The sequence below is a fragment of the Eschrichtius robustus genome, chromosome 7 (genome assembly GCF_028021215.1).
Source record: "Eschrichtius robustus isolate mEscRob2 chromosome 7, mEscRob2.pri, whole genome shotgun sequence".
Taxonomy (NCBI): domain Eukaryota; kingdom Metazoa; phylum Chordata; class Mammalia; order Artiodactyla; family Eschrichtiidae; genus Eschrichtius; species Eschrichtius robustus.
The window spans coordinates 79,521,456-79,544,579 of record NC_090830.1 but is presented as its reverse complement, the minus strand read 5'-3'; the positions used below and the strand labels follow the sequence as shown (position 1 = coordinate 79,544,579).

The 23,124-nt window shown below is 38.0% G+C and overlaps 1 protein-coding gene across 1 annotated transcript in view; it reads right to left on the bottom strand.

Moving 5' to 3' along the window:
- KAT6B (lysine acetyltransferase 6B) overlaps positions 1-23,124 on the bottom strand; it is a 179,872-nt gene that overhangs the window by 61,957 nt on the left and 94,791 nt on the right. Inside the window, 1 exon segment of the mRNA XM_068547944.1 lies at positions 4,055-4,163. Coding sequence (XP_068404045.1) covers positions 4,055-4,163 — 109 coding nt within the window.

The following is a 23,124-nucleotide window of genomic DNA, read 5'->3' as shown; positions in this document are numbered from 1 at the left end:
CATAGCATTATCTCACTGGATCCTCACAACAGCCCTGTAGATGTGGGGTGCAGACGTCATCCTCTGAATTTCACAGATGTCTAAAGCTACAGTTCCATAGCCAGCAAGCAAAGAGGACTGGAACACCACATTTGGGTCTCCTTGTACTATGTACCTCACTTCACATTTTTACTACCTGCAAACTTGAATTATTTTTTTCAAAAGAACTTTTAGCAGGAAAAACATAGTTAAAGAATATACTGCCCATTTGCAGCACTGAGCCATCTTTAAAAACACAGAAATTTCTAATTGGCTTTACTTTATGATGTAAGCAGAAGGAAACACTTATTACTCAGGTCTATGAAATCTAAGCAGAGTCTAAATGTGATATCATACAAATGGTACTTCAGATAGAGGTGACTAAAAACCTACAGGCACATATGGGAAACACATTTAAGAGTGATCCTCCTTATGGGCTGCCATCTATATTTCCTTTTTTGGGTTTTATACTGCTATGGGTATTTTTTTCACAGAAACATCTTACATTAGGGATTCCTTTGATCATTACAAACAGTCTCAATGCAATCCCAGAACCAGTGGACTCTCTAGAGTGTGAGACAGTGGCCATTTCCATGAGGCCAACCAGGGCTACCAGCCACTCTGTAATTCCCACTTCTGAAACTGAACTGGACCATGACAATGGGGCTCTCACCATTACTGGAGGACACTGCTGAGCCAGCAGTGTCCAGCCTATTTTATTCTTTTTCCCCTATAATCACCAACGTGTCACAACAGAGCATTATAACTACAAAATCCCTCCAAGCTCTCTAAGAAGAACCATATTTTATTTTGATCCTTCTATTTAAAGACTAGCAAATTGCAAAATCCACTCATCTACCAGATGAAGTAAATGTCTACAGTGCATCTCCCTGAGTTAGGAAAAAAAATTTTTTTTGGTTGCAGAGTTGGGGGTGGTGGGCAGGGGCGGTGGGGGGGAGACTAAAGTAGCTAAATTCAGACTGGCACAGTACACTCAAGGGAAGATTAAGTGAACCTTAACACTAGAGCCAGATCATATTGTGGAGTCCAGAGAAGCACTCTGAGCCGTCCTCTATCCTAAACAAAGGGACATGATGACCCCAGGGCTTGAATTTCTGCCATGACCCATATCTCGACTCCAAAGCCTCTAGCTCATTCTACCTGAAGGGAGGAGGCTCACAAAATGACTCTGGATAGAAGCCTCCTAGATAGCATCCGCAATCCATTCTTCTCCATTTGTTAACACATTCTTGGCCGGAGACGTACGTATTAAGGCCACAGGCGTTAGTTTCTGCAAAAATCCCCCAGTCAATAATGTGTTAAAAGAGAAAATGAGATCATTTTTGAAAAGAGAAAACACAACACTACACCTGTACACCCTGGAAAAGTAAGAAACTTCAGGGGGAAAAATATTTCAGCGACCTCCAAGTATAAAGGAAATCAAACCTCTCCTTTGGCAGGTCTTCCATCTGGGAAAGACGAAGGGAGATTGGTTACATCAGAAAATCTAAGATCTACCTGTTTAGAATTACAAGCCTTTATATACCCTGTGAAAGAGGCCTTGAAGTTATGATCTAGGAGATAATGATCTCTTATCAACTCAAGTAAGTGTATCACCAGAGGAAAGGAAAGGAAATATATGAAGGGAACTTTTCTTTCCAGATTTAAGTATGTCTTTAATCTGTCTAGGCGCCCAGACAAATAGATACTCAAGAAATGAAACAGTTAAGGGTGTTTTTAAAGCACCACCTTAAAAACCACAAAGGGTAAACCCTAGACAAGAAAACACCACTAAATTTATCAGGCAGTTACACAAAACAATAATTCATTCAGAATGAGCCTCGTGGGAAAACCCAAAAGATAACTACAGAGTCAGAACTGATGAGTGAGGCACTACCTCACCAGGATAAAACAAGGAGGTTGCAGGATTGAAATTTATTAACCTGAACATACAGATAATGTTTCCATGCCCTTTTGTCACTAGCTATGATACCACGGGCAGGTGAAAGAGTTCTAATGAATCTGTAAAGTCCATCAAAAAGACTGTCAGAAAAAAAAAAAAAAGCATTTTTCAGAAAGCATTTCTCAAGCAGAGTTTGAAATGTCTTATTTCCAAGGCTCTCTCCTCTTAGGTTCTGAGAGCTGCAGAACCATTTAGGGCCTATCAAGTTAAACCTTCACAGGAGGAGGAAGAATCATTACACAACAGTGCCATTCGTCAGTGTGAAACATTTCCTCTATCCAACCATCAAGCAGCTGTCATAAATGATAAGATTTTAAATTACTTGCAGCAATCAAGAAAAATATCAAACATGCCAAACAACAACAACAACAAAAATCCCACAACTGCTGACATTTATAACACACTTACCAGAGTTGTTGTAGACCCTATGTTAGGCTATTTACTTGTGTTCTCTCCTTTAACTTCCATACAACCCAAGAGGTAGGTGCCACCATTATCTCTAGTTTTCTAATAAGGAAACTGAGGCTCAGAATGGTTAAGTAACTCATTCAAGGTAGAGGAGTTGTGGCTGCCTCTCTAGTTTGCTCTTAACCACTATACTATACTGACTTCCTAAATGAGAGTATGCTATCGTGTTTTGCAGATTTGTTGATGTTTTTAAAGAATTAACTGTAACCAGAGAAATACTTGGTAATTAATTTAAAAATAACATTTTGGGGAGAAAAGTTTCAGTAGGCTGGAGGAAGAAAATTTGAAGATTAACACAGAGATTAATTTTTAAAAACCCAGTAACTGCTACTCACTCTGTTGAGACAGATATATATGTGTATATATATATATATATATATACACACACACACACACACACACACACACACACACACGTGTGTGTGTGTGTGTGTGTATACATACATACATATAACCATATATATCTCACCTGGGCAACTTATTACCTGCTTAACAGGAAGGAAGATTGGCTGGTAAGACAAATTCTTTTAGTGTAAGCACAATCTGAGTTTTAATTTCCATTATATAAGTGGAGGTGCGGTCTTAAAATCCTATGCTGAGAAAAAGAGGTGACAGCAACCTTGAAAGCACTTTGGGTATATTGCAATTTGCCAATGGCCCGGTGTCCCTACCCAGCAATTCCTTGATTGCAACATCACCTTCTGCATAGACCACCCTTTTCCTTTCTTATCCTGGGCAATTTGAATTTCTTTCATGCCTGATGACTTCTTGATTCTATCAATGTGGTTTCCAGAATACTGTCCATCCCTTTCCAGCTGTCACACAGAGCTGGGCTGTAATATTATATTTCACCAGTAGGTGTCAGGACCTGAAACGCTATGTATTCCAACTGAAACGTCTTAAATTGAGACTTCAGGTTATAGAAAACTAGGGATTCTAGGTGCATTCAGCATGAAAGTTTAGAATTCTCTACCTTGAATTTACCTGCAATGTAGAATAGTCCATGTTGAATTATCAATGCTGGTATGAAATCAAAGCTTAATTTAAAATATGAATACATGGGCTTCCCTGGTGGCGCAGTGGTTAAGAATCCGCCTGCCAATGCAGGGGACACGGGTTCAAGCCCTGGTCCGGGAAGATCCCACATGCCGTGGAGCAACTAAGCCCGTGCGCCACAACTACTGAGCCTGCACGCTAGGGCCCTCAAGCCACAACTACTGAGCCTGCGTGCCTAGAGCCCGTGTTCCACAACAAGAGAAGCCACTGCAATGAGAAGCTCGCGCACCACAAACAAGAGTAGCCCCTGCTCGCCTCAACTAGAGAAAGCCTGCGTACAGCAACGGAGACCCAACGCAGCCAAAAATAAATAAATAAATAAATAATTTTTAAAGCTTTTTTAAAAAAATTTATTTATTTTATGACATATGGTTTATGTCAGTGTTAATATACTCACACTTCCCCCCCACCTGCATTTACTTTTTAAATTTAAAGCTTACTCTATTATCAAATATTACTTTAAATAACAGATTTTTTTTCGATAGAGAGAAATCGCACGTAGCTGTAATGGGGAGTCATTGTACACACATACACAAAATACCAACTTACCACTACTGCCACAATCTGCACAAGAGAGGAGTTCTTCTGGTTTCTTTTCACGATTTGATTCTTTTGTCCCCAGACAGAAGCTGCATATTGGAATGGGATCGGCACGGGGCTACGAAAAAAATTAAAATGAAAAAACACAGTTAGTTTTCCATTTCAAAATTTAAAACAAAACATTAAAATCAAAAGCTTCTTACATATTTCTTTACCAAAGAAAAACTGCTGAAATAAGGTATTCATATCAACATTTTCTGCTAATAAAAAACCCCTCAAATTATTTGACACTAAAGTATTGCCAGAATAATGCATTTATGTGTAATGTATAAGACTCAGAAGTAATTTTCATTAAGCCAATGAAATCTAAAACCTTTATATATTACACTACCCTCCTGAAATGAACATTAAGAATTCATTTGAAGTCTCAATTGTTCCCGTAATCTATATGCCTACTATAAACTGATTCACCTATTCAGTATTACAGTCTATGAGTATCTTCTAGTCAGACCAGATTGTTTAATTAAACTTTATCAAATGTTTTAGTACAGGTTACTATTATGCATCAATTAAATATTTGACATAAAATACTGGTATGTTAAAAGGTGACATAATAACAGCATTAGAACTAAGCGAGAACTTTAAAATTCTGTGGGATCACTTGAGATGATCAAAAGACAATTAACAAGGCCTTTCTGGCACCAAGGTCTTCAAAAGTAAACCACACCATGCCACACAAAGGAGACAAACTCTCAATCTCTGACATTCCCACTTTCAATAAAAGAAAGAACAAAACATTTGTCTAACCCCCTAGCACCCCTTTAACTCTCACTACGGAATTTGCTTCTAACAATGTATAAATCTGCATACATTTTAGTGCCTCCATTGTTATTTATGACTACCAGCAACACTAGTATTCCCATCCAAATGAAGAGTTGACTGTGTCTACAGATCTGGTCACATTATTTTGAACAGCCAAACTGTATGAAAACTAAAATTTTATTTCATATTCCAAGCTTCACACATGTTGTCTGCTAGCCATCTGAATGTAACTATAATGTATTTATATTTGAATCTCATGAATCAAAAATTTAGGGCAAGAAAGCTTAGTATAATCACAAATTTTTTTTAATGTAAATTAAAAACAAGATTTTGCTAGGCCTAACTTTCTAAATATACATCAGCGTAAAATAAACCTCATTTGTTCAGCCACTCTATTCCAAACGCCTGATACATTGCCTGATGCACAGCGGGCACTCAAAATGTATTTGCTAACTATATAAAAATATATTCGAATATAAATGAAAGAAACATATGCTAGTTTAAAAACAGTTATCTCTAAAATAATATTTCAAATGGTAATAATGATTCCAACAAACGTCTTGGTTCAACGTGACACGTCATCAAAAACCAGAATTCATCTTATGACCAAGCATTTGCAAAACTGTTCGATATGACTGTTAATTTCATCTTACAATATAAGTGTTCATTATCTTGCCCTAATTTTCGGTTTAATTTGTTCTTTTAATATGCACAGGTTTCACTTTCTGAGGTAACTATGCAAATGTGTTTTTGTAGCCCCAGTTAAAAAGCAGAGTATAAAACACTGTATTAGAAAAACCAAAAAAGACAAGGTACAACAAACTGGTCACTGACTCCTGCCACCATTTTTTAAATGCCAGATAATCAGCACTGCATAATTATGGATCCATAGTTATTACTCGCAACTGCTCAACTGCAGCACCTTGGGAACACTTTTGTTCCTTTAAATAGCAATTAAAAGAACAATCTGGTTTTCAAGTGACAACATTCCCCTGATAGATTCTAGCTAAAACCCAGTCCTTATACTAATGGGATTCCTGCTTTCATTTGATATAACAATGCTCAAGCCATTGCTGCCATCCTTGCACTGATAAATAATTTAGAAAATGTCACATATCATTCATGTGATGAAACAAATCCAAATCTGCAATCCCATTTTTCTTTCCCAGATGAATTTTTAGCTGTAAGAAAGACATGGCCATCAGCCAGCATTCATGCTCATTTTTCGTTTTTAACTAAAGGTAACACAAAGGACAAAGGTTGCTAGTAGTTCATGGCCAGAAAGACCGATGTCCCACACTCTGCTCAATAATAGAAAGCATAGATGATATCACTTCACGCCACACTCAAGCGAGCCCCACCATGCTGATGTATGCTCACAACCATTTCTTTTAGGGATAACTGTCTCACAATACTCTATAAAACCACTACATTATACAGAAATGTCTGCCCTGCTGAATTATTGATAATTCAAAGCACTTTTTGCTAACCTCAGTATAGCCGAGTCTAATTAACTTTAAAAAGCTGTCACTTGTATGAAATGACACTTTTACAGTAATGCACGTAAATGGGTCACAGAATTATTATGATTCACTATTCTCGATCAGACTACACATAAACTGTTTCAAAAAATAATCCCTGGTAATAGATTAAAATGGACTGCAGTCAGAAAGAGGTCTGAATCAATGGCAACTCAATTCTACATAAATCCACTACAGACAAATCATATTTAAGAGGTCTGAAAATGGAACCAAACATCTCCCAGTTCTGAATTCCTTTCTTTGAAATTTCATACCACCACCTAACCTGTTGATCACATTTTCTTATCAACATGCCTGAATATTTCAATCTGATCTTGAGAACGAACACTCACGGACAGGTTTAAACTCTGCAAACTGCTCGGGAAGCATTTCTTCCTCACCTCCCATGTGATGGTCCTGGGGCAGCTGCTAGGCTAGAGCCCACTCATACACTAGCTCATTTAATCATCTTAACAACCCTGCTAGGAATGTATATTATTATGCCCATCACAGGAAAGAAACTGAGGCTCCGAGAAGTGAGGTAACTTTTCTAAAGTTGCAGAGGTTCAAGTGTGGAGCTGGGATTCAAACACAAGTCTGTCTTCGGTAAAGCTCATTTCTCACCTTTACTACCTCCCCTCTTTATCTCTCCTCTCTCAAGAAAAACCAGTGTTTAAAAATTATTTTCCATCAGCAGTAATAACTCTAATGTGCTCATAATCTCTGCCATCCAATTTCTCCCATGACCAATGGCATATGTTTTTTAAACTATTAAAAAAGCAACCTTTAATATGCTATAGATTATTTATTAATTACAATGGGGAAATGGTACCTTTACAATGGAAAAGTCTGGTAGACAACCCCTTAACTGAGCAATCGAACCTATCAGCCATCATGGGACAAACTGACATGAGATGCCTCCCGAGCGTGGCGCTGAAGGACTCAGCACTGCCTATGCAGTGTTCTTACTGGAAACATTTAGCCTCAATCTAATCATAAGGAGACAATCAGGCAAATCCAAATTTAGGGACATGCTGGCCTGGACTCTTCAAAAAATGTTGATGTCATGTAAGACGCAAAAAAGGGCAGAACCAATTTAGGCGATTAAAGTGGTGGGAAAACTAAATACAATTTGCAATCTCTGCTTGGATTTTGAATTTTTAAAAAATAACTCATGGGCCTTCCCTGGTAGTGCAGTGGTTAAGAATCCGCCTGCCAATGCAGGGGACACGGGTTCAATCCCTGGTCCGGGAAGATCCCACATGCCGCGGAGCAACTAAGCCCGTGCGCCACAACTACTGAGCCTGCGCCCAAAAGCCCGTGAGCCACAACTACTGAAGCCCACGCGCCTAGAGCCTGTGCTCCACAACAAGAGAAGCCACCGCAATGAGAAGCCCGCGCACCGCAACGAAGAGTAGCCCCCACTCGCAACTAAAGAAAGCCCACGCGCAGCAACAAAGACCCAACTCAGCCATAAATAAAAAAATTAAAAAATAAATTAAAAAAAATAAATAATAATAACTCACGGCTGTAAAGAACACTATTTGGATAATTAGGGTAACATGCACTAAACAGCAGACAACACATAAACTAGACTGTGATTATATAAGAATTGCCTTAGGAGTTATGGGCTGAAATATTTTGGAGTAAAGTGTCATGATGTCTATAACTTGAGCTCAAATGATGCAGGGGGAAAAACCTATGTGTATTACTAGTGTATGTGTGTGCAGAGAGGAAGAGAGAAAGCAAATGTGGCAAATGTTAACGGCTGGTGAATCTATATAACGGTACTTGGATGTTCATGACATTATTCGTTCAATTGTCTAATGATTTGTTTCAATGTTTACAATTTTCCAAGCAAAAAGCTGGGGGGCACTTTCAAAAAAAAGATACAGAATGAGTTATTTATAGTTGGATTACAACATGTCTACAGTAAAGTATCTCAATCCAATTACTGCTTCACAAGAAATACAGAGGACAGAGGAACATGTCAATCTACACAGCAGAGGGACGCAAGTACCAAAACTCTTGAGGACAAATGACCCAGTTTCTTCAACAAGTAAATTAAAAGGGTGACAGAATGAGTGAGGGAGACAGAAACAGATATGGAAGAAGAACCAATAGATTAAGAGAGATTTAAAAGGCTTATTAGCCAATTACAACATACAGTCCTTATCTTGATTATGATTCAAATAAACTGTAAGACAAAACAAAATGACCTATTGAAGCAACTTGGGGCTGGTTGGCTGGGAAGAGACTGTTGGGAGGGGACAAGCTGGGTGTCTTCATCCAGGGGGAGGGGTTAATTTGTTCTCCATGCCTCCATGCCCCAGTGAGTCATCTTAGACTCCAACTTTCCAACAGAGCTGTCCAGCAGCGAAATGAATTTTTTTCTTGCTTCTTTATTTTTTACACTGTGGTAAAATGTGTGTGTGTATGTATGTGTGTGTGTGTGTGTATGTGTATGTATGTATGTATGTGTATATATATATACACACACACATATATACACATACACACACACATACATATATACATATATATATATATATATAAAAAACATAAAATTCACCATCTTAATCATTTTTAAGTACACAGTTCAGTGGCATTAACTATGTTCACAATGTTGTACAACCACCATTGATCTCCAGAACTTTTTCATCTTCCCAAACTGACACTCTGTCCCCATTAAATACTAACTTCCCATTCCCCCAAGCCCCAGGCAACCACCCTTCTGCTTTCTGTCTCCATGAGTTTGAGTAATCTAGGCACCTCATATAAGTGAACTCACACAGTCTTTGTAATCAGAAGCCATGGAGATACTGCACGGACCCTATCAGGATGGCGAGGATGCCGCGGTGGACGAAGGAGCCTCCCGCGAGTTGGGATCTGGGACCTTTTCAAAGGTCCTTTCCAGATCAAATAGTTTAATGGTTCCATGGCTGGATAATTTCTAAGGCCCTTCCCAACTCAGCTCTAATTTTTCATTGCTTCTATTATACTTTAAAAGACATTTTAAGAGTCTTCAGGATGCCTGATATCAAAATAGGACAGCCTTTTCTGAAGAAACATTCTTAAATCCAAGACAACACATCTTTGATAAGTTTTATATTTGCATATGGTTACTTTTATTTCTGCCCTGAAGGAAAATAAGATGCTTGTTAGTCTTGTTAGTCTAAGAAACTGGAAAAAAAAAGGAATGGAGGGAGGGAGGGAGTTAGTTCATGCACAGATCAGAGCCATGGGCATCCAGGCTCACATCCTCTTCCTGACAAAGACACCAAAAGGGGTTTTGCCTCCACGGTCTCCACTCACAATGATCAGGGACACAGCCCTCTCTTTCCATAATCCCTTAAGGATTCTTCTCCTGGTGTCATCTACAAAATTTCCTGCATCTACTTATAAAACATACCATTTTAGTAATTCCAAGTGTTGGAAACAATTCAGCATTTTTCATTCATATATTCACACTTGTATCATGGAAAGACCTGAATTTAAATTCTGTTCTCTGAGCCTTGGGTTCCCTCTTTTGTGAAAGGGCACAATAGCGTCCACCTTGTCTTGCTCCAGGGTTGCTAAAGTTCCCATGTGAGTGAGTGTGTGAAGCACTTTGTAAACTATAAGGTTCTATTCAAACATTGTTAACAATTATTGCAAAATTCACTCTGGCTATAAAAACAAACAGAGCAAACAAACAGCTTCAAGTCCTTAATAAACATCAGTGCAAGTAATTTGTTCTGGAGTTTAGAATTACTCTATAAAAGATGGATGTTGTGAGCCCCCATGAAAAGTATTCATCTTAGAGGATTTTTTTGGTTTTTGTTTTTAATGAATTAATCAGGGAGTACAGGAACAGCGTAGAAAATGCTCAACTGAGAGTCAAGAGGCCTGTAACTAATTTAATAAAAGGAAAGCTTCAAAGGAAAAGAAAAGAAAAAGATGTCAGAGGAAGAAAAGCACAAACAAATATAAAATCTTAAACTAATAATACCACAAAAGCAAACAAAGATGAATATAAATCCTGTACACCCCAGTATCAAACAGTTCATCTGGGGCTTCCCTGGTGGCGCGGTGGTTGAGGGTCTGCCTGCCAATGCGGGGGACACGGGTTCGAGCCCTGGTCTGGGAAGATCCCACATGCCGCGGAGCGACTGGGCCCGTGAGCCACAACTACTGAGCCTGCGCGTCTGGAGCCTGTGCTCCACAATAAGAGAGGCCGCGATAGTGAGAGGCCCGCGCACCGCGATGAAGAGCGGCTCCCGCTTGCCACAACTAGAGAAAGCCCTCGCATAGAAACGAAGACCCAACACAGCCATAAATAAATAAATTAATTAATTAATTAATTAATTAATTAATTAATTAAAGAAAAAACAGTTCATCTTTGGAGAATGTTCTCTACACTTTAGTTCAGACAACTCAATTCAATAACTCCACAACAAGCTGTATGGAAGGGCTGTTTTAAGACTCTGCTGTATTTATCTCTTTAACTTATACCCTCTTATCGTTTCACACTGAAATTTGAAGTCGAGGTACTACTTTTCCTTTACCAAAATGCTTTTCTCAAGTGTCTCACTTGTGCCGAACACAAACCCTGTGAAATAGGCTCGGTGGCTCTTTCTGTCTCCGTGCCACAGGTAAGTTAAATGCCTCCCTACGGTCACAAAGCTATTAAGACAGAGGGAGCCCAGCCTGCTGACTCTAAGCTCTTAGCTGTTTCGCTTCCCACAGCTGCTCCCTCATTTCCTTTGGAGCTGGATTCACGTTATCACCTATCAGAAAGGCTATCCCTGACCACTCCCTCTAAAACTGCACTCCACCCGCACCTCTGGATCCTCCATGCCTTGCTTTATTTTTCTGCATAGCACTCATCACTATCTGACATATGATGTATCATTCATCTATTTTGTTTCGCTTACTAAAAACATTAAGAGAGCAGAGATTAGTTGCTGTAGCTCCAGTCTCAAAGTACATTCATGGAATAAATGAATGAACAAATGAACAGACTGCCTTCAGGTTTGGAACTGGTTCCTCCGGTTCAACAGGTCCCAAAATACTGACTACTGTTCTTTATTTTAATGTATATTTTTAATGACTACAATATGAAGCAACCATTGATGGCAAGGTGGGTTCCACCACTGTCTAATCTGAATGCTTTTTTCCTACTCTGACCATTTATAATGTATGGCACTTATGTTTGGACATAATTGTACTTCCATGGGTCTAATCTGACAAGATAGAACCAAAATTTTAAAATCAGCTGGGAGGGAAATTGCCTCACCACTCCCACAAGTATTAACTATTGGGGCTCACTCACTAATAGCCACTATAGGTTGTATGCAAGATAGCTTTGGGGCCACGCCCAGCTGCCAGTACCTAACTGTGACCACCACCCCCCTTTGCCTCTCAAGAAATAACACAATAAAAGAAAAAAAAGAAATCAAGAAAGATGAATACACTGCAGTGAGAGTAACAAAATTATAAAAAAGCATCTATCTGTTCAATCTATTTAAAAAATATTTTACAAACTTTGGTGTTTTATTATTGGTAATGAATTGTTTTCCACAGACTGTACAACAGATAGCACTGGGACAACACAGGTTGAAACTGTTCATGTTGTTTTAGGTAACATACTAACTTTTTTTTTTTTTTTTTTTTTTAGCCACCTCAGCACTATACTTGACACTTATCTAATAAAGAGCTAGACTTCATTTCTTGCCACTTAACCCACTTATTCAACTGATAGATGTCTGAACAGATCAAGCCCACTCCTAATTAGGATAGGGATCATGCCCACTCAGGATTTTCCTTTACAGCAATCTGCTTAAGCTGTGGTCTTGGGAAATACACTAACTCTAAGAGTAGAGTATATTCCTGTGATAATCTAAACCATTTTGTATTTTAAGGGCATTATCTTGTCCCCGTCAGCATGTGCTGCAACAGGGGTCAGTGCAGCCATCCCTCTGCAAGGTTTGGTGAGCAGCACGCCCTCACAGCAGCACCGGGGCTACTTCAGATCCTTCAGGCACAACACAACTCTGTTCACAGCATGTCCACTGCCATTTTCTCTACACTCATGTACCCTTTTGCTTTATTCTAAGGCTGTTCTTGTACTTCCGTCATGAATCTTGACCTGAATAAATGCCTAAATAATTTCTTCTGGAAGATAACTGGAGATATACTTATTACAAGACTTTTCATAGGCAACAATTTTACCATAATTTTCCTCTGGCCATACAGGTTTTATTGTATCACCTCCCCTGCTCATTATACTTCTCTGTGGGTGATTGGTTCTGTGAGGGAGCACTATGTCATCCCCACTGGCTCTAAATTGAGTTTCTGTTATTACTCAGGGCAAAAGGATTTATTATTGCTAATGTATGGAGATCTTGAACGTGACTGCTGTATTTTACCTCCCTGTCACAGTCAAGGGAGTTTTCTGTATTTTAAGAGTGATAACAAGTAAATTAAATCTAATAAAAATATTTAAAAGCATCCCTACACATAAGCATAAATACATCACTTCTTTTTTCATTTAAGGAATCACTTAGAAACAAAACCAATATCAATGACCACATACGGATAAATTCCCACAATCAAAGGCTGATTCAGAAGTATAAAATTATAAAAAGCTTAGCCACAGAGGAATAAGAAAAGGAGAGAAGGGAAGACTTTCTAAGAACATCAGTCACAATAGTTATCAAATGTGTGGAGCTAACTGAAATGCTCACACTGCATCCTGTCGTCTAGAACTTGTTCTAATTAGGCAGGTGTGCCATTTATAAGAGTGCTGATTAAGGAAAGTGATTCTATTGGAAGGAAACAAATCTAACCCTGCACACTGCATTTAACAATAGCATCTCATTTGTTCTTTTTTTTTGGGGGGGGGGAGCGGTAAATAAATGAGGCCTACAAGTTGGGCGGAGGGGGAAGGAGGTAGGACAATGAAATAACTGCCTTCTCCAGGGCCTTTAATTTCTTATCTGGGCAGAGACTTGGCTTTGAAGATTTCATCTGAAAGTCTCTCCTACACCCATACCATTAGAAACTGCAGATATTGCATTTATCTTCTTAAGAGGGATCAAAGTCTGATTCAACACCGCTGGAAGTTCAACACATGGTTATAGGAAGTCAGCTTAGGATTTACAAACTATTCTCTTCAGCAAGTATGTCATAATATTAGCAATATAATATAAACCCTACCCTAGATTTTGAAAAATGGAATTTTAAAATCAATTCATATTCAAGTATCACAAATCTTTAATGGTTTCTTTTTTTCTTAGACTTCTTTTTTAAGAGCAATTTTAAGTTCACAGGAAAATTGAGAGGAAGGTACAGAAATTTCCCACATACCCCCTGTCCCGACAGGTGCACAGCCTCCCTCATTAACAACATTCCCCCACCAGACTCATATATTTGTTACAACTGATGACCCTACACTGACACATCATTATCACCCAAAGTCCACCCAAAGATTACATTAGGGTTCTCTCTTTGTGTTGTACATTCTATGGGTTTGGACAAATTTATGATGACATGTACCTACCATTGTAGTATCATACAGAGTATTTTACTGCCCCCCAAAAATCCTTGCACTCTGCCTATTCATCTCTCCCTCCCCCCTCTAATCCCTGTTAACCGCTGATATTTTTTATACTGTATCCATAGTTTTGCTCTTTCCAGAATGTCATATATTAGTTGGAATCATACAGCGGCTTGCTCAGTTGTCCCAAGGCATCCATTTTCATCTAGATGGTGCCTACATACAACTCCACCTAGGCGTGATGTGAACATAGATATTCTCATTACCAGTTCCACCACGAGAAACCTGAATTAACTGCTCAGAGACACAGGCAACTGAATTGATTGTAATGAGATACAAACAGGGAAGTAGAATGAAAAGATGAGGCATAGGTAGATGGATATTAACAAGCTAGAAAAGTCACATGGTAGTCACTTTCTCAATAAGATTACCATCACCACCACCATTCCCTCCAACAATGTCCTGCCTTCACAGAGATTTACATGGCAGTGAGATGCTAGGCACTATTCAACAAGTTACTAATATTTACTCAGCACCCAAGTATGCCAACAGAATACAACTGGTACTCCAAGTACTTGTCCTCACAGAACCAATAATAGTAGTGTGATTCCATTATCACACTTAATTTCCAATTGCCCGGTGGGCACATTAAACCCACTGGTGGGTAGAATTTCTATGCCCCTGACTTTTCTGCTTTTGTTTTCTTCACATTCAGAGTACCTCTGACCCTTTCAATTACAGTAGTCCTAAGAAGTAGGAAAGGAGGATGGTAATTACTACCTGAATGTCAAGAGCTCTGACCTTGTTTTTTGGACTCCGCCCTAAAACTCTTTGTGGTGGAGGTTCTAGATCCACTAATGCTTTAGGCCAGGCACCAACCCAGCACTTACAGGTACATTATCAGTGAAAGTCTGCTCTCTGGTCCTTCAGCATCACTGCAGGCTATGTAGGGAGGGCACAAAACATAAACCCCTCCCCTGTCAATGCAAACTACAGCAAGGCCAGGAAGAGAAACACCAGAGTGACAGGCTTTACCCCAGGGCAAGGATTTTTAAGCTCGATTCCCTAGAACTTCAAGAGTCTACAGAAACCTACTAAAGGGTATACAGTATGTTGAAGAAAGCTCTTTATTTTTGTGAAATCAAATTTTTTTTTTGCATATTGTAAGTCAAAGCTTAGTACACTATGAGCTCTTTGAAGGAGATCCTTGTTTGCTTTATCTTAACACACAAAATGAAGAACTATACACACTGTAGCTATTTGATAAATATTTGTTGAATATATAAATGTAACATTATTTCTCATACATGGTTCTTTCTCATCATTTTCTAAATTACATTCTTATTTTAGTATATAAATGGTAAATAAAGAAATAATAATAAAACAGCACATTATATGAGGAAAAATAAGCACTTTAAATGTCCATTTAGAACCTTCATATCACATCCACCCACTTACATTTTTTAAATTGTAAGATACACATAACATAAAATGTACCATTTTAGCTATTTTTAAGTGTATGGTTCAATGTAAAGTATATTCGCAGCATTGTACAACTAAGTTTAGATATATTTTATATACAATGCTACAGTTCAGAGAGTTCTGAAAACACCCCTTCACTCATGTAACCCATATTGCTATCAAGATATAGAGCACTCATAACCCCAGAAAGTTCTCTCCTGCCCCTTCCCAGTCAACCCCTTCCCACTCTCCTTCCCAAGCAACCACTATTCTTGATTTCTACCTCCACAGTTTGGATTGGCCTGTTCTAAAACTTCATATGAATGGAAGCAGAAACTGAGTTCTTTTGTATAGGGTTTCTTTTACTCACCGTATTATCATATTCATTCATACTGTCGCATATATCAGCAATTCATTTCTTTTTATTACTGAGTAGTATTTTATTGTAAAATATACAAAAATTTATTTATTTTCTCTATAGTTGATCAACATTTAAGTCTTCTTCAGTTTAGAGCTAAAATGAATAAAACTGTTCTGAACATTCTTGTGTAAGTATTTTTGTGGATAGGTGTTTTCATCTCTTTTGAGTAAATACCTAGGAGTGGAAATGCAGGGTCATAAGGAAGGTAGATGGTTAATTTTATTATTAGAAAGCTCTAGTTTGAATAATTAAGAAAAAGAAAAATGCTAATTAGCAATACCAGGAAGTAAGCAGGGGATACTACTACAAATCTTGAAGACATTAAAATGATGGGAAATATTATGAACAGCTTTATGCCAATAAATTAGACAACTTAGTAAAATGGACTTCGCTGATAGACTAAACTAACAAAACTAACACAAGAAGAAATAGAACATCTGAATAACTTTAAATCCATTAAAGAAAATGATTCATAACTTAAAACCTCCACACAACGAACCCCAGCTTTGCTGGTGAATTCTTTCAAAGATTAAGAAGATTACGATACCAATCTTTTTTTTTTTTGATACCAATCTTCAATGATCAATTTCAAAAACCAAAGGAAGAAATATTTCTCTGCTCATTTTATGAGGCCAGCATAATTCTGATATCAAAATCGGATAAAAACATTACAAAAAAAGAAAGTTAAAAGAACAACCAATACCCCACATGAACATAAACTCTCATTTGTTTTTCTTCTTCTTAAATCTTACTTAAAAAAAAAAAAAAAAAAAAACAACACTTTACTGAGGTGCAATTTACAATAATATGTACCCTTTAAAGTTTGGACAAATATACATATCCACATAATTATAAAACTTTATCTCAGTGCCTGCTTCCTAATGAACACAACCTATAACACCTATTTTTTAAATTGGGTTGTTTGTCTTACTGAGTTGCAAGACCTTCATATATATATGTTCTAGCTACAAGTCCTTTGTATACATATATACATAACATATAAAATATATGTACTATGGGACTTCTCTGGTGGCCCAGTGGTTGAGAATCCGCCTGCCAATGCAGGGGACACGGGTTCGATCCCTGGTCTGGGAAGATCCCACATGCCGCGGAGCAACTAAGCCCGTGTGCCGCAACTACTGAGTCTGTGCTCTAGAGCCCGTGAGCCACAACTACTGAGCCCGCGTGCCGCAACTACTGAAGCCCACGCGCCTAGAGCCCATGCTCCGCAATGAGAGAAGCCACCGCAGTAAGAAGCCTGCACCGCAAAGAAGAGTAGCCCCCGCTCACTGCAACTAGAGGAAGCCCACACGCAGCAACAAAGACCCAACACAGCCAAAAATAAATAAATTTATTTAAAAAAATATATATATATATGTACTGTGAATATTTTCTCTCATTCTGTGGCTTGTCTCTTCATTTTCCTAATAATTTCTTTTGAGAAACATCAGTTTTTAATTTTTATGAGGTCCCATTTACTTATTTTTCTACTTTTAAGTCCAATCTAAGAAATCTTTGCGTATTCCAAAGTTGCAAAGGCTTTATCCTATATTTTCTTTTAGTTTCCTGGTTTTAGTTTATAAACTAAGTTCATGATGCATTTTTAGTTAATTTTTATGTACGGAGTGAGGTAAGGGTCAAGATTCACTTTTTTTCCATATGCATATCCAGTTATTCCAGGACAATTAGCTGAGATTTTCTTCTTCCCATTGAATTAGTCCTTCATATCAATTTTTTAATCAGTTTGTCAATTTCTAGAACAAAGCCTGCTGGGATCTTTATTGTGACTGTATTGACTGTATAGATCAGTTTGGGGAGTGTTGACTTGGTAACATTATTGAGTCTTCCAACCCATGAAATGTACATTTCTCCATTTACTTAGGTCTTCTTTACTTTCTTTCAGAAACGGTTACAGTTTTCAGGGTACATATTTTGCTAAATTCATCCCTATATATTTCATATTGTTTGATGCTATTGTAAATGGTATTCAATTTCTGAATGTTCATTGCTACTATAGAAAATACAATTGTGTTACCTCCTTCTTTCTGAAAGAATTTATCTAACAGTTGTATTTGTTAAATGTCTGAGACTTCACCATTAAAGTTGTGTGTTGTCTGAGCCTAGAGTTTTCTTTGTACCACAGTTTTAAATTTTGAACTCAATTTCTTCAGTAGATATAGAGCTATTCAGAGTTTCTATTTTGTATGTATGTGTCAGCTGTGCTGATCTGGGCATTCAAGGAATTTTCCCATTTCATCTAAGCTGCCCAATTTATTGGCATAAAATTGCCCATAATATTCCCTTATTATTCTTTTTATGTCTTCAGTGATATCCTCGCTCCCATTCCTGTTACTGGTAATTTGTGTTTTCCCTGTATTTTTTCATTGGCCTACCTAGAAATTTCTGAATTTTATTGATGTTTTCAAAGAATCAGCTTTTGATATCCCCTATTTACTTTCGATGTTCTTTATATGAGGAAAAATGTTGATTCTTATCTGGAAACCTGATTTGTTATTATCACTATCATTATCATTTTTATTCTAATACAACAGCTAGAGCCATGTGGTTATTCAAAATGCCATTCCCTTTTCTTTGGCGGTAGAGCAGAGGGTCCACCCATTCTACTCTGGTGCCACATCAACTCCTGGGAGGCTGGAGCAGGGAGGAGGTAACAGCTGGTGCCTTAGTGGAAGAGGAACCCTACCAAGAACTGCTCTCTAGACAGTGGTTCTTAAACAGGTATGAACATTAGGATGTACGCGCCTAAGCCACATGCATGGATTTAGATTAAATAGGTCTGCAGCTGACTTAGGCATCTTGATTTTTTTAAAAGCTTCGAGGAGATTCTGGTGGTACCCCAGGTTGAGAATCACAGCTCTGAATGATTAGGACATCTGGCAGTTTATGCTCAGAAGAGTCTGAGAGCACAAGAGTAAATACAGAGCTGAGAGGCTACTGAGAATTTGTTGCCTACTCCTAAAAACTGTGGGTCTGAGGGCCCCAGAGACATAATAAGTTTATGTCACATGAACATGCTTTAAAGGTAGGGGGAAAAATACATATGCGTCAAAAACATGGCTTAAATTTCTTCAATACGAGGGCTATTTTGTTGATTTTTAAAGTTACGTGTGTGTGTGTGTGTGTGTGTGTGTGTGTGTGTGTGTTTTAATTCAAATAGCACAAAGATACACAGAATGGAAAATAGGTTTCCCTCCTATGGGTAATCCCTGGACACTCAGATTCCCTTTCAAAAGGTTCACTGAGACACCTTCATCTTAAAAAAAATTAAAAGTTGAGGTGTACTAAACCAGTTTTATTCTAATAGATATTGAGGTTAATACCATTCTTTTGCTTCTACGGAAATGTACACATGTGCATTTGCCTGTGCAAATACACCTGCAGAATAAATGCCTAGCTGTGAGATTGCTGGGTCACAGAACATAGGCATTTTTAACTGCATGAGGTTGTGTCACTCTATACTCCTAACATGTTTTATCAAATTTTTTCCTTGCCAATTTAACAGTTGAAAATGATACCATATTTTAACTTAAATTTGTTTTTCAAATTAACTTTTAAAAAATGGATTCAAAGGTCATATTTTAAGTAAAAAAACTAGTAATTTTCTTTATCCCCTAGTATGTGATAATACAAATAAAGCTGTGCCTCCACAACCATCCATAGTTCATGGTTAATCAAAGACCAGTGTTCTTATACATCCTCACAACCTTTACATTGGAGTAAACAAACCGAACAAAGTGGAAGCACTAGCCAAGGGACAGTGAGGAAAGTCAATGAAACTCTACTCTCCTATCCACTGATCTTTCAGGATCAGCACATTAAGAACATCATCTTCGCATCAAAAAGCTAAATGGAGCATGATTATAAGAGGACTGCACTATGTATGTGTGTGTTTAAGAAAATAAGCAGTGCATACTAATTTTTGAGACCGTGAGTTAAAAGGAAACTTTGCAAGGTAAGTTTGACAGATCACTGGAACTTACAGAGCCACAGAAATTTGCTAGCAGCCCATAAAATTTCAGTACTTCTTTCCACAGTCCGTGTTACAACAAAGAACAATCTGAAGTCAGTGAGCACAGACCCACCTACAGAATTACAGTAACAGTATTATCAGGCATGGTTTTTCTTCCTCCCTCCTTCCTTTTATCTTCCCTTCTTTCTAATTAACTGCCTGTCTGTTTTGAGGGCCTGGCTCACGTGATACTGCTTGGTGGTCCACTGCTGGTAGTCATCTCTAAGTTATTCAGATGATTTTGAGGATGGGGGAGGGGCCAGGAAATGATGGCGATAAATACTTCTCAAACTTTAATATACAAACAAAACACCTGGAGATCTTGTTAAAATGCAGGTTCTGGTTCCGTAATGCTGGAATGGGGCCAGAGATTCTGCATTTCTAAGAAGCTCCCGCATGATACTAATGCTGATCTGTGGTCCACACCTTTGAGCAATAAGAATATAGATACTTTAAAAAAGTAACCCCCAAATTACTCATATTCAACTCTGGGATGTGTTTTACCATTTCAATATGAGGATTCACTGAAGAGCAGAGCCCTGGAGTTAATGGCCTGCCGGAGGAACTATTTTATTAGTCACAGTAATGCAGTAGTTGGTGTGGTAGCAGTTGTAGTAGCAGCAGCAGCAGGAGTAACAGTAATTAGCAGCAGCAAATATTTGAAAAGCACTAAGAACAGATATTCAGGTTAGCACTTAATCAATCATTAAAATGCCAGAAGGTAGGTACTATTATCTCCACACTAGGGATGAGAAAACAGAAGTTAACTTTCCCCAAACAGTTAGGCTCCAGGACCACTGCAGTACCTCTCCGGTTATCAAGTTCACAATCACTGTGTTGTTAGTAATGAATGTCATCATTTCTCAAGTTGACACGTGGGAAGGGGCAATTGTTTAAAGGCCTTATTTTCTAGCTCCTGTAAAGTCCAGCTTAGATAAATAAATAGATCATTGTAACTGATCAGTCTGGGTCAAGGTCAGGAAGAATTTAAACCTATTATTTGACACTACAGACAATCTACTTTGGATAATCAAGAGTGGCTGTGAGTTCAGAGGCCCCAGAGATGATAATGCTGTTGTTTTAAATCTTCTGGCTTTATTTGTTAACTAAGGTGTGACAGAGTGGAATGGCTTGCTTTTGAAGTTATCCAAAGACTAACACTGGTTACAATACGAATTCCAGTGTATTTGGCTTTGAAGCTACATTTTACGCTTCCTAAAAAGAGATCAAGCTAAATATACAGTTCTCAGTCAAAAAGCCCTGTCGAGTAACCTGATCTGAGCAGGGGCACTTTAACTCACTGCCAAATAGAAAAGCATGATCGCCTTATTCCACACACACAAATACCATTCTAGGAGAGGCCAATTAATCATGAATATAACTTTTCAGACATTACATAATTTCACATAGACTTGCTTCTAATGCCTGCCAAGGAAAACAGCAATTTGTATCACCAGGAATAAATCTACATTTGAAAAGAAACGAAAGTTACAAATATGAAACAGTGTAACTCTGGTCACCTCTTTCATGCCACCCTTCCTCATAAGTTCTCTAATTATTTTATTTTATAAAACTGGCATTAATAAAACAACTGAAAATGATGTAAGCTATAAAATTACATAAATAAATGAAAATAGGGAAATTCAAGTAATTTTTATATCTACAAGAGTAGCAACCTCTAAGATATGATAAATAGCAATACACACACACACACACACATATATATATAAAATAAAGTCATATGCACACTGCATACTTCTGGGTCCTTCAATATTACACCAAAAACACTGGTATATTAAATCATTTATTATAATTTTTAAGAGATTCAATTTTCATATCTAAAATTATTTGTTTTCTAAATAAATGTTTCACTGATATATCCCTGGTAAATCAGGAATAAGTGATTAATTTGAAAGCAATCCAATGATATCTACAGTCAACATTTTCAAATATAAATAATCAACATAAGCCTGATAAGTATTCTATTTAGAAAATATACCCATCAGCCCAGGATTATCTTCAGTACGTTTATAAAATTCCTTAACAGAATATTTATAAGCAACAAAACTAGGAAAACAAAAGCAATTAATTATCCTCTTATTAAATAATGGCTGTACTGAAGATACATCAGACTTTAAAGGGGTATGCATAAACTCACGACAGACTTATCTGAATAGTTCCCTTCTACAGTCATTTTTTAAAAGAATGCTCTCCTTCACACTATCCTTTTTTAAAAAATTAATTTCTCCTTCATTTACTTAAGGTTGGGTGGACTAGCTCCTGCTTTTGAAACTTTCCTAAGGAAAACCTGACACCCTAATCATGGTTACTCAAAAGCAAGCCAAGTGCCCATACATGCATCTGAGGCTCTGGTGCTTTTCAACAAAGACCAAACCACTAATGCCAGACCTTTAGTAGGTGTGCAGAAACAAATGGTACAGTGTACTTCCCCACCTCTGTTGAAACCCTTGCCTAGCCAGCCAAGATTTTGTTCAACTTTATGTGTTTTGCATTTAAAAATAAGTAATTTTTCACTTTCTAAAAAAGAAATGAGGGGCTTCCCTGGTGGCGCAGTGGTTGGGAATCTACCTGCCAATGCAGGGAACACGGGTTCGAGCCCTGGTCTGGGAAGATCCCACATGCCGCGGAGCAGCTGGGCCCGTGAGCCACAACTGCTGAGCCTGCGCGTCTGGAGCCTGTGCTCCGCAACAAGAGAGGCCGCGATGGTGAGAGGCCCGCGCACCGTGATGAAGAGTGGCCCCCGCTTGCCACAACTGGAGAAAGCCCTTGCACAAAAACGAAGACCCAACACAGCCATAAAGATAAATAAATAAATAAATTAATTAAAAAAAACAAAAAAGTTAAAGTAAAATATATTTACTTAAAAAAGAAATGATATTCTGAATGTTTTCCCAAAACTATGTAACTATGTATGTGAATGTAGATGTGTGTGCACATATGTATACATGTATGTACATGTGTGTATGTACGTGTATATGTGTGTAGATATAGATATGGGCATATTAAATAGGGGTGTGTTCTTCATTCTCTCCCCCAGTTAAAAATAATAATAATAAAAGCTAATATTTATTGCATGTGACCATGTGCCAGATACTGTATGAGGTGCTTAAATTATTTCAACAATCTCAGCGAGGTGTTCTTATTGTTCCGGTCTTATTAAGAAGGAAACTGCGGCACAGAAAAGTTAAATAATGGGCCCAAAGGAGCACAGCTGCAACTGGCAGAGATCAGATTCCAAGTCAGGCAACTGACCTCAGAACCTGC